The sequence below is a fragment of the Cervus elaphus genome, chromosome 5 (genome assembly GCF_910594005.1).
Source record: "Cervus elaphus chromosome 5, mCerEla1.1, whole genome shotgun sequence".
In the NCBI taxonomy this organism is placed as follows: Eukaryota; Metazoa; Chordata; class Mammalia; order Artiodactyla; family Cervidae; genus Cervus; species Cervus elaphus.
Window position 1 is genome coordinate 116809515 of NC_057819.1, and position 11710 is coordinate 116821224.

The following is an 11710-nucleotide window of genomic DNA, read 5'->3' on the forward strand; positions in this document are numbered from 1 at the left end:
CTTCTTTCCCAGCCTCATCCCGGGACCGGTAGGTAGAAATGGTGAGTTTGGGGAGTAAAGGTAGAGACCAGGACAGGGGAAATGGGCGAGGAAAGTGGAGACTGAATTCAGGGCTTTCCTGAGAGATGGCACCCAGCCTGGGAGCTGGGGGTGAAAAGAGGAGCCGGAAGCAAAGGCAGTGGGTGCGTGGGGCACCAGGGCTGGAGAGCAGAGCAGGGTTGGAGGTGGGATTTGTCATGTGGCCACTTCTGGGGATGCTGGGGGCCCCAAAATGATCAGTGATAAGAAGCAAGTTGTGTCTTGCCTGAGGCTACTTCCTGTCCTCTGCTCCAGCCTCAGCCTCCGCTGAACAAATCAGAGTCCACTCTGGGGAAGGCCACAGCAGTTGTCTTTATTTGTTGCATTTATGTCAGTGACTAAAGCCCGCCACAGTGCCCCAAAGGTTAGCAGCAGTGGGTGGCAGGAGGGAGTGGGGGAAGGGTATGCAGTCAAGTCCCTCTGACTTGGAGGGAGATGGGGACCCTGGAGTGGGCTTCGGAGCCCCACTTGTGGGCACTGATCATCTCATGCCCACCAGTCTCCCTGCGAACAGCAGAACAGGTGCTCAGGGTGAAAGTGTCTGCCCCAAGCTTTCCTGCCTCCAGGCTGCGGGAACACAAACCAGTGTCTTCACTCTGCATGGGCCTCAGGTTCCAAATCATAAAATAAAGTGCTACCTAAAACATGGGGAGGGGGGTATGTTTTGTATTTGACTAAGAGGGGACTACAGGGGCCTTGGTTTAGGGAAGAGCAGTGATCACTGTGGGGAGAGGAGGTTGGGTGGCAACAGAGACTTCGCTTAGCAGTGTTTCCTGGGGTCAGGTGGCACTTGCAGGGGCTCACAGGCCTGGGTGGACAGGGTTTACGCAGCAAGGGAAGGGCCTTGAGAGCTGGGACATAGCGGGCCCGCTCCCATGAACAGCAGCCTCTTCCTTTCCTGTGTCAGCATCTTCAAGAGGATGAATCACTTTCTTGATTCCCATGACCCAAAGGCCAAGTGTAACTACTCACCCACGACCCCCACTCTGATGTCTAGCATCATCCCAAGCTCTGCCCCCACCATCTCTACCTGCCCCCTCCAGCCTGTACCGGAGTCCTCCTGGGCTTGACCTCTCTGTACCCACAGCAATGGGCAAGGCCCCCTTCTGCTCCCTCCCAGCACCCCTTTCCTCTGCACTTACACTATACTTCCCCCAAGTGCAGAGAATCAAGCTCCCACGGGCCCACGGCATGCCCATGTGGCAGCTCAGTGGGGCTGAGACACTCGATGCATCGCTCAGGAGGCCCCTCTGTGATCTGAGCAGGCCAGGAATTCTGTCTGCTGACTCTCCCAGTTGGCAGGATAGCCCCACCCACCCTCAGACTGGTCAGAGTCAGTCTAGAAGAATAAGCCTCTGGCCGAGGCCACCTTGCCCTGGGGACTTCCTCTGCTTGTCTCAGACTCTCAGTTTTCCTCCAGCAGCCCAAGGAAACTCAAAGGCCCCATTCCCAGATACCCCCAGACACCTCCGGCTCTGGCAACAGTTGCCATGACAACAAAGGTTCAGGATACGGAGGGTAGGGTGATTTATGAGGTCTCCCTGCCCTCCCCGCCTTTTCTCCTCCCTCCCAATTCTAACTCAAGCTGCTGGCTGTGTCCCTCCAGGCCGCCCTTTGGGGTGAGTGCCCTGTTAGTGTTGCTGGGTGTGGGGTGGGTGCTGTCTGACAGGCTTAATGCTGATGGAGCCTAGGGTGGCAAGCTGGCATAGAGATGGAGCAGGAAGAGGAGCAACTGGTTTGGGTGGGAACTCAATTCTGGGGAAATTAACTAGCAGAGAAGGGACAGCTACCCCGACTCCTGCTGCAGACCCCTCAAACGGTGGGGCAGTAACCACCAGATGGGTCCTGCTCACATCACGTCCTTGTGCTCCTGCTTGGACTCCTTAATGACCTGCAGGGGACAGAGAACGAGCTACAGTTAGGAGCTCACACAGACTCCAGGTCCACCACGGCTAGGCAATGTGACCCGGGACAAGTTCCCAGCCTTCCAACTTTTCTATGATGGTAACCGCCATGCAGCAGTCAGAGGGGGAAACGAGCTAATTCTGTCAAACATCTAGCAAACATCTGCCTGGCATGTGGTGAGCTGCTGTTGTAAGATTAGCTAGTTCTGTTGCTGGTACAGTGGGGAGGGGATATGCCCAATCTCCTCTTCCCATTCTTCTGCCAGGTCCCTTTCACCAAGCTGAAAGTTGAAAGTTGGGAGTGAAAGTTACTAAATTTAATTTTCTTTCTCTCTGCCCCAGGCCTGCTGTGGGGGCACCTGAGTCTGAGGGTGAGAAAGGGAGAAAGAAAGCCAGAGTCAGGACCCCATCCAGTGGCCTAAGCATCTAGGCTCCCCTTAGCGTAGGGACTGGGGAATGGAATTATATCCAGGCTCCTTCCCCTCTTCCAGAGCCTCCCAGAGGAACTCTTGGGAGTTATCAAGAACCTTCTATACGCCAGTCCAGGCTTTCTCCCAGAGCCTGCTGGGGCCAGAATCTTGGACCTGCCATCCTCACCTCTCCATCCCGCATCTCCACGGTCTTCACCACAATGTTCCTCTTGAGGTGGCCTTCTGACACAGACTTGGTGTCCAGGCTGGTTTCTGCAGATATGAGGAGAGGAGGCATCCGTAGGCTCTCAGGGCCCTAGACATCCTCTCCCACCCTCAGTTTCCCCCTGAGACTCCTAATCGCAAGTACAAAAGCCTATCCAACCAGAGAAGTCCTAGGCTCTCCCAGAGGGGCTGGCAACCTCCTAAGTCCCCACAGTGCCAAGCAAGCCCTCACTGCCCTGCTTGCTGTCCTGGCCTGGCTGCATTTCAACCCCTCTGCAGTCCCTCACCTGGCCCCTGGCTCCCTGACAACCCAGCATCATGCCAAGGGAAGAGCACATGGTTATTGAAGCCAGGCAGGCCAAAGCTCCGAGTCCCAGCTCAGCCACATGACTGTGGGCAAGTTAATTTACCTCGTCCAACCTCACTGTTCTCATCTGCAAAATGGGGATGCTGCTGCCTACTTCTCTAGGTAGAAGTAATGAGTCAGTTAACTGAAATAATGTGTGTAAAACAATGGGCACATATTCGTGTTCCACACACATGGGTCCCTCTCCCGTCCCTCTTCCCTTTTCCTGCTTCTCTCTGCCACTTCTCTAGGACTCTCTTCTGTCTGACATGTGGCAGTATTGCCTCTACCTGGTCTGCTGGTTAACTCTTCTGATGCTGAACTAAGCCCTAGGACATGCATAGCTAGTGTTCCTAAATTTCTAGTCCAGAAGAAATATTTTTTCCCTCAGCGGAGAATTATTTGAGGGCCACATACAAGTAAGAAGTAATTTATTCCCCCCTGCAGAGAGAAAAATATAACATGTCAAACTCACTAATGTTTAATATTAAGAGCAGGGGACATAAAACTTTATTCACTCCAAGAGCAGCAGTCTAGAGGGAAATAATCCTCTGGGCTGAATCAGCCCTGAGCTGAACAACTGAGCCTCAGGGACAGAGGAATCAGGCCAAGAGCCTGGCCGCCAGGCACCACGAGACCCTAGGGGCCCTCCTGGTGATGGAGAAGAGGTGAGGCAGAAGCTGGTGTTTGCTTAGAGGCCCAGAGCATCTCAGCTGAGTACCTGAGGACTTAGCACCTTGAACATGAGCCAACTCTACTACTTTAATGTAACATTTACCCTGTGCCAGGCCCTGGACCGGGCACTGAGATTGCTGGGGAAATGACACAGACTTGGCCCTTTAGGGAAACCTGGGAGGAGGGAGACCAAGAAGATGGGGAAAGTGGGCTTGGTGAGTTTGCTCCCTATCAAGCTGAGAAAAGCACCATGTCTAAAAGGCAGGAGCTAACCGAGAGCCGGCGGGGCTCCATCTACAACCTGGTGAGCCTGAATTGGTATAACTTGTATTGTGAGGCTTTTGAGATGTCTTGTGACCTTGTGACTTTCCCCTTCTTTGGTGCTTTTGCCCCCTGTAGTGACAAGCAGTTAAAAAAACACACAAACATCAAACACTCAGCTGGACAGGGACCTGCAGACAGGAGAGAGGTTAAGACCCTCAGTTCTGCAGTGGAATGGGGAGTGGGCATGGGAGGAGGCACAAAGGGCAGAGCAGGACAGGAGTGGCTGCAAGCCCCACCTGGAATGCTCTGGGATGGTATATTCTGGCTGGAAGTCCTGCCGTGAATAATGAAGGTCCCCACAGAGAGCAATGGTCTCCTCTGCCCCAGTCCTTGGCCTCAGACCAGAAGAGCAACCCACAGGCCTGGGGGAGGGGGCAGGAATCCAACACTCTGCCCACAAAACCCTCTTCTACTGACCTCGGATCTGCAGGTTGGAGAAGGTCTGCACAGGAATGGTGATGCTGAAAGACAGCAGAAGGAGAGGGGTGACCAGCTTGCTGGAGGACATCCCCAGGCCAGATCCTGGTCCAGGGTCATCATGATAGCTTCGAGGCCCTTTTCCTTGCCAGGAAAGGCAGACCCCCATATCTTAGCTTCTCCAGCAGCCAACACACTCCCTTGGGCTGTAAGAGCCCTGGATGTTATAAGCAAGGGGAACATCTCCATTCAAAACAGAGTGAGTGCTCCGAGGATGACAGAGGGGAGGGGAGAGTGGTGAAGAGAGTTGCCAGGAGGCAGAGGAGATTGGTCAGCAGAAAAGAAGTCCAGTCTTTGTTGGGAGGGTGGGGAGTGAGCCTCTTAGTTTGGAAGATAACCCAAGTCCTTACCCTAGGACCTGATCAACATGGGCTGAATTGAATCCATCCATTCATTCATCAGGCATTTATGAATACCAACTGTGTGTTAGGCGAGCACTGTGCTGGGCACTGGGATAAGAGGGGGCTGGTCACGAGGCTGAATAAGACAGTCCCTGATGGGGCTTCCCAGGTGGCGTGGTGGTAAAGAACACACCTGCTAAAGCAGGAAACAGAGACGCGGGTTCTATCCCTGGGGTGGGAAGACCCGCTGAAGAAGGAAATGGCAACTCACTCCAGTATTCTTGCCTGGGAAATCCCATGGACATAGGAGCCTGACGGACTACCGTCTATGGGAGTCGCAAAGAGTTGGACATGTCCAAGCACACATGCACGCGTGAAGGGAGCAAGACGACTCTGGGGCGGGGCAGTAGGGCAGGCGGCCGGTCTGGGCTCACCGGTTCTCCTCGCCCTCCAGCAGCTTCCTGTAGGTGGCGATCTCGATGTCCAGGGCCAGTTTGACATTGAGCAGGTCCTGGTATTCCTGCAGGTGGCGCGCCATCTCGTCCTTGAGGCTCTGCCCCTCTTCCTCCAGCCGGGCCAGCGCCTCCTGGTAACTCGCCGCCTCCCGCGCGTGGCGCTCCTCCTGCTCGCGCATCTGCCGCTCCAGGGACTCGTTCTGTGGGTGGAGCCGGACCGTTCCCCGAGGCCCCGCCCCAAGTAACTTTTCAGAGCTCCGCCCCCAGCCGGTCCTTCTCCAGCATCGGCTAGGGCTGTAGGTGCCAGGCCCCGGCCCGGGGTCCCGGTCCCCCTCCCCGCATACCGCCCCGCCGGTGCTCACCGTGCCGCGCAAGGACTCCAGGTCGCAGGTCAAGGCCTGCAGCTGCCGCCGGTAGTCGTTGGCCTCGTGCTTGGCCTGGCGGAGCAGCTCCGCGTTGCGGGCGGCGGCGTCGTTCAGGTCCGCAAACTAGATGAGGAGAGGGCTTTATGCTGAGGAGCGATCTGGGGCCTCATATCGCGGGAGCTTGGTGGGCCCGGGGAGTTGGGACGAGGCTGGAGGATCGGGGAGATGGGCCAGACGGTCGGGTTGTTTTCCAGCCCACTCCACGCCATTGCACTGGGAGGGGGGGGGGTATTATTCACAGTCACTGTGGCCCATGGACACAGACGACACTGCTGCTTCTCTAGCATCTAACCCAGTGCCTGATGAGGGAACGCATGAATGAGCAGAGGGTGCCACAGAGCCCAGACTCTCCAGCCGCTCCATCCTCGGGACTGAACCCTGTCCTCCTCCGTCACACACAGGGAGCTCTGGTGAGCAGAGACCAGGTTCTAATAACCCTCTCTCCCTCAGCCTGCACTGAATCCCTCATGGTTCCATCACGCCTTAACCTGCTCAGAACCATCACTGACTTCTGCCCCTCACACTCCTCAGCTCCATGCCCTGGGCCGGGATCACCAGGCCCCCACTTTTCTGTGCTTTATGGCCTCTACTCAGGCTGTGTCCTGCACCGTGAATGCCCTTTCTGTCTTCTCTTTATGTTCATAGACTGCCAGTCCTGCTTGGCCCCACTGCCCTCCCATGAAATCTTTCCTGCCCCTACATTGCGTATAAACCCTGCCCTGCTGTGTTCTCCATAGACATTAGACTGAGTGACATCACATCTCCCTGGTCAGACCTGTCTCTGTATGCTGGGCAGAGCCTGGCATGCAGTAGATGCTCAATAACCCAGGATGCAGATGGCAGAAGCATCAAGAATGCAGGTTTGGTACTTCCCTGGCAGTCCAGTGGTTAAAGCTCCACCCTTACAATGCAGGGGGCCATGGATTTGATCCCTGGTCAAGGAACTAACATCCCACATGCTTCGAGGCATGACCAAAAAAGCCCCCCAGATAAACAGTTTTTAAAAAAAAACACAGGTTCTTAAGTGAGACAGCTAGGGTTAGAAATCCAGCTTTATTGCTTAGGAGCTGTGTGACTTTGGTCAAACTGGTTATCTTCTCTGGACTTTAGTTCTCTCATCTATCAAAGAACAATACCTACTTCATGGTAAGATAATCCTTGCAAAGCACAGAGCCTAAAACACAAGACTGTTGGCTAGTAGTCAATAGCAACAGATACTAATAAGTACTTATTGGGAGTAATAGTGCCTGTATGACCCTGGGCAAGTTGCCTCACTTCGTTGGTGAGGGTCAGTCACTCAGAGAGGATTCTCTCCCAGCTTCCTCCACCCTCATTCCCTGATTCTTTTGTATGGAGCCAGGAGGGCTGCCTGGAGGAGGCAGGCTGCCCCAAAGTCAGGGTTACCTTGGACCGGTACCACTCTTCCGCCTCATGCATGTTGCTGGACGCCATTGCCTCATACTGTGTGCGGATCTCTCTCAGGGCTGCTGTGAGGTCAGGCTTGGCCACATCCATCTCCACGTGGACCTGCTGCTGGGCCAGCTGCTCCTGGAGCTCCCGCACCTCCTGGCCAGGGTGAGAGAAGGGTTGCCAGGCCTCAGGGACCAGCTGCAATTGGGGCTTCCCCATAGCATCATGCCCTCTTCTGTCTGCCCCTTGGACATGGACATTGACTAGGGGAGATGGGATGCTCCTAGTTGGAGGAAATGGCATTGTCCAGGATAAGGGAAGAAGCAGGTTAGTTTGGGGGCCCTGGGGTGTCCTCCTCCCAGGCCCGGAAGTCAGGAGCGCTGGAAGCATGTCTGTGTTCTCGTGAAAGAATGTCTGAGTCCCTGCGATGTGGGTGTGCCTATGGATTCCTGGGTTCCCTGAGCCCATGGATTCTGAATCTATTATCTGAAGTCAGAGCTCAGTGGGGTCTTTTTTTTTTTTTTTTTAATGTATGGCTGTCATTTCAATGGAAACAGATGGCAGAGGGAGTGGAGTCACAGAGACCAACTCTGTGACCTTAGCACATTCTTTAACCTTTCTGGGCTTCAGGGTTCTCCTCTGTGAAAAGGAGGTAACACTGGAACAGTCTCTATCTCACAGGGCCGGAGTGAAGAAGAATGAGGCAACAGGGCCCACTTTAAGTGCAGTGTGTGTCTAGGTGCATTTTACCAGGGGCTGGGTGTGCTCTCTTATCTGTCTCTAGCTCTGTCTCCCTCTGTCTCTCTCTGCCTCTCTTTCTCTGTGTCTCTCTCATTTTCTTTCTCTGTCAGTCTGTCCCTTTCTCTCTCTGAATATCTGTCTCTGTCTCCCCATCTCTCTCCCTCAGTTCCAGTCTCTGTGTTGGCCTTTTTGCCCCTCCTTCCTGATCTTACCTCCTCATGGATCTTCCTCAAGAACCGGATTTCCTCCTCCAGAGACTCAATCTTCCTCTCCAGATCCAGACGGGCCAGGGTGGCTTCATCTGCTTCCTGGAGCAGGGCGGGGCAAAGGGCCACTCTGACCCCAGACTTGTCCTCTCTGCCCCCTGGTCTAATCTGATCCCTCCTTTTGTGGAGCAGCACGTTGCTCTGGAGGGCTGGGCTTAGGGACTGTGTTTGGGTGGGCTGCCGTCAACATTTTCCCCCTCCCCGACCCCTCCCCACCACCCTGACCTGTCGATAGGCAGCCAGGTTGTTCTCAGCCTCCAGCCTCTGGTTGGTTTCATCCTGGAGCCTGGGGTAGGGAGACACACTTCTGGGTCTGGGCTCTTCTGACGACTATGGGGACCCCTCCCCTAATCTCCCTGCCGGAGAGATACTCCCTCACCCCCAGGACCAGTGGAGCAGAAGGAGGAGTGAGGGGCAGAAGGATTCTAGACAGAGCCTTGGCCAGAAGAGTGAGCAGACAAGAGCCTGTACTTTAAGTCATTACCAAGGTGCCTTATCAGGCTTGTTGCACCTGCTTCTGCTCACACAGGCGCTTCCATCAGCCTATACTCACTCCTGCCATACACACACACGCACACACACACACGTCTTCTTGCACTCGAAGTCACACACGCATACTCTGCCAGCTTGGCAGGGACCATGCCCCTGGCATTTCCTCTGACCTTCAGAAATGGGTTTATTACGATCTCCACTTTACAGCTGTGAAGTCGAAGCACCTTGACTAGGGTCGTAAGCTGGGGTCAGGCAGAGTCACCTGTGTTCTGAAGCCAGGCTTGCCTGCTGTCTCCCCTATTGCCTGTACCCCAGCCCAGTCCTCCAGGTGCACCCCCATCCTCTCTTCCAATTCCTCTTCTAGACAGAGCTAAGAATAAGTGTATTCCCTGTGCAGTCACAAGGCCCCGCAGTGAATAAAACTCAGAGAACCTGCCTGCTGGGGTCCCCGACTGTCCACAGCTTTCCCCATCGGGAAGGTGCTAACGGTACCCCGGCTCTCTGGCAGAAAGTTTTAGGGAATCAGATCCCCGGGAATCAGACCCTGGGCCTTGTCCCAGGCCCTCCATCATCTGGGAACAAGGATTGCCCTCCCTCCTAGAGGCGGGAAACCGGGGAACAGGAAGGCAGAGCCCCTGCCTGAGACCTGCAGGCGCACCCTCCCAGGACCCAGTCCTCCCGGTTCAGGAGGCCCCTCTGCGGCTCCCCTCCTCACTTCTGCCTCAGGGTGCCCAGGTCGTGTGCCAGGTTGTCCCTCTCCACCTCGAGCCGGGCGCTGTTGGCGGTGAGTTGATCGAGTCGCAGGCGCAGCTCACGCAGCTCTGCCTGGTAGACGTCGGCCAGCTTGGTGGGCTCCTTGGCCCGCAGCTGGTTGAGCTCGGCAGCCAGCGCCTTGTTCTGCTGCTCCAGGAAACGCACCTTCTCAATGTAGCTGGCGAAGCGGTCATTGAGCTCCATCATCTCTGCCCTCTCGCTGGCCCGGGTCTCCTTGAAGCCGGAGTTGAGCGCCCCGGCCAGGGAGAAGTCCACCCGGGCCGGGAGTGGAGGCGGCATTCGAGCCAGGGACAGGCGGGTGCCCGGACCCAGGCGGCGGCCCCCCACCACCATCTCTGAGGAGGAGACGTAGGAGCGGCGAGCGGCTGAGATGACCCGTCTCCTCTCCATCCTGGCCTGGCTCTGCCCGCTCCTGAGATGTGCGGGCTTTAAGGAGGAGGGACCGGCCTGGCACGGCCCAGGCTGCCCCTGGCAACGCTCCCTGGCATAGCCTGAGGGGGTGGTGCTGGGCCACAGCCCAGCCACGGGGATAGTGCCTCTCACCCCACCGAGGCCATTGTGCCCCAAGGCAGGGCCACCAGAGCATGCCAGCCCCGGTCTGGCTCCAGACAGAGCTGCTAGTGGGCAGTTCCTGGGGCTGATGCTGTGTCTGAACCCTGACCACTGAGCAAGCAGACCCTTTCTCTGGGACGGTGGGTCAGGGAAGGGCTGGACCAGATGACCCCTGACCTGTCTTCTAACTCTTAGATCCTATGACCCAGGCCCTCCCTCAGCATTCTCCTTCCAGTGCCTGGTAGGCACTGGGAACTTGATGAAGAATAAACCTGTTCCCTACTCTCAAGAAACAGCCTGTGTTAGATTTCCCGACAGCCTCAGTCCCAGCAGATTCCTGCCATCCTCCCCTCTTGAGGCAGGCGTCCACATTCCTGCTGTCTCCCCATCCCCTGGAGTTGCGGGGCTGTGGGCTGGAATTAGAACCAGCCCTTTGTCTGGAGGGTCAATCGAGGCCTCTATCTAGCAGTGAGGGGATGATGGAAGGAATGTGGGGCTCCTGACAGGGCCAGAGGGGGCAGGTGCTACACTCCCAGGCCCTCCCCACGCTCCTCGGGCCACCCTGAAGCTCTGGGCTCAGCCTCACTGGGCTCACCCCAGCCTCTCTGCACTCCCTCCTGGAGCCTAGGCCTTGACAGCTCCACAAAGCACTTATGAATGAGCTGGCTGTCCCAACTCCCATCTCTGTCCCTGTAACATCCCATTTCCCCTGGCCCCCCCTCACCTCACTCTCACAGTGGAGATTTATCTCCTTCAAGTTCCCACACATCAGGCTGAAAGGCTGGGAAAGGCTTCTGGGGATGAGTGGGTTTGGGAAGTGAGGAGCCAGTGGTTCTGAACAGGGAGCCTGGGCCCAGTGCCCTGTGGCCCCTTGAGATTTCAGATCCATCCACCCCTCTATCTGGTTGCCTGGGGGTCCACCCAGGCCCTTGGCCCATCTGTGCCCCTGGACTTCTGGGAAGCGGGCAGCCTTCCTCTCCTGCACCACCCCCTCTTGCTGCCCACTGTCCATGCCTGGGCCTCCGATCCCTTTTCCCGGGCACTTGCTGAATGGACCCTTGTTCTCCACCACTGGTGAGGGCGTCGCTCAGCGAGGGCAGCCCCTGCGGGGGGCTGTGCTGTTTTCATCCCAAGATGCCAGCCCATTGGCAGGGCGCAGCCCAAGCCCCTTGCTCAAAGAGCTTCTCGGAAAGCATCTGAGGGGAGCTGGGGTGCCGCAGGGAGCAGGCTCTGTGCCCACCCCAACCATTGTGTCTGTGCCAAGGTGAGTCATTCAGTGGGCACCAGGAGAGGCCCTGGGGGGTGGCCCAGTAGTGCCAGGGCTCCAGCACTGCAGACAAGGCCTGACTGCTAGTTCCCTCCCCTGCTCTCAGAGCCAGCTCAGCCCCTGAGCCCCTGTCCCAGCAATACCCCTTCCTCCACACCAGGGGAGATGCTCTTCATTTGGGCATGTTTTACAGGCTGCTTGACAAGATTTCCCTGTTAGTCCCAGGCAGAGAGAGGAGATGAGCACCACTCCTAATTTTTTTGGGGGGGGGATACTGTGCCTCGCAGCATGTGCCATCTTAGTTCCCCGACCAGGGATCGAACCAGCATCCCCTGCATTGGAAGTGCAGTCTTAATCACTGGACCACCAGGGACTGCCTAATTCTTTAGCAGAGTCTGATGCTGGGCCTGAGTAGTATCATGGGGAGGGGAATCATGAGAAGGGGGCACCCAGTGACTTGATCCTGTTGTGGTTTGGGGAGCTGAGGAAGGATGGGACTGGGGAGTGACCTTAAAGGAAGAACAAGACTGGGGACAAACCCTTGTCCC

General features: G+C 56.4%; 1 protein-coding gene across 2 annotated transcripts; it reads right to left on the reverse strand.

The window, feature by feature from the left end:
* Nucleotides 1–372: 372 nt before the first annotated feature.
* LOC122695226 (glial fibrillary acidic protein) lies at nucleotides 373–9762 on the reverse strand. Of its 2 annotated transcripts, XM_043904858.1 has the most exons (10): nucleotides 9285–9762; nucleotides 8303–8363; nucleotides 8024–8119; nucleotides 7065–7226; nucleotides 5598–5723; nucleotides 5215–5435; nucleotides 4380–4423; nucleotides 3912–4031; nucleotides 2580–2665; nucleotides 373–1969 (listed from the first exon to the last, which is right to left on the reverse strand). In XM_043904858.1, the coding sequence occupies exons 1-10, from the start codon at nucleotides 9731–9733 to the stop codon at nucleotides 1928–1930; spliced, it is 1407 nt and encodes a 468-aa protein (XP_043760793.1). In that variant the 5' UTR covers nucleotides 9734–9762; the 3' UTR covers nucleotides 373–1927. The 2 variants fall into 2 exon arrangements, with proteins under 2 accessions (XP_043760793.1, XP_043760792.1); XM_043904857.1 differs by lacking the exon at nucleotides 3912–4031 and having other exon boundaries at nucleotides 9285–9760.
* Nucleotides 9763–11710: the final 1948 nt, after the last annotated feature.

Excerpts from the sequence above, each read along its gene's own strand:
- LOC122695226 (XM_043904858.1), bottom strand. The coding sequence starts at position 9,733 with ATGGAGAGGAGACGGGTCATCTCAGCCGCTCGCCGCTCCTACGTCTCC. Across the intron at positions 8,364-9,284 it reads CTGGGCACCCTGAGGCAGAA|GCTCCAGGATGAAACCAACC; the intron begins GTGAGGAGGGGA and ends TCCCTACCCCAG. Across the intron at positions 2,666-3,911 it reads TGGAGCCCCGCCGGCTCTCG|AAACCAGCCTGGACACCAAG; the intron begins GTTAGCTCCTGC and ends TCATATCTGCAG.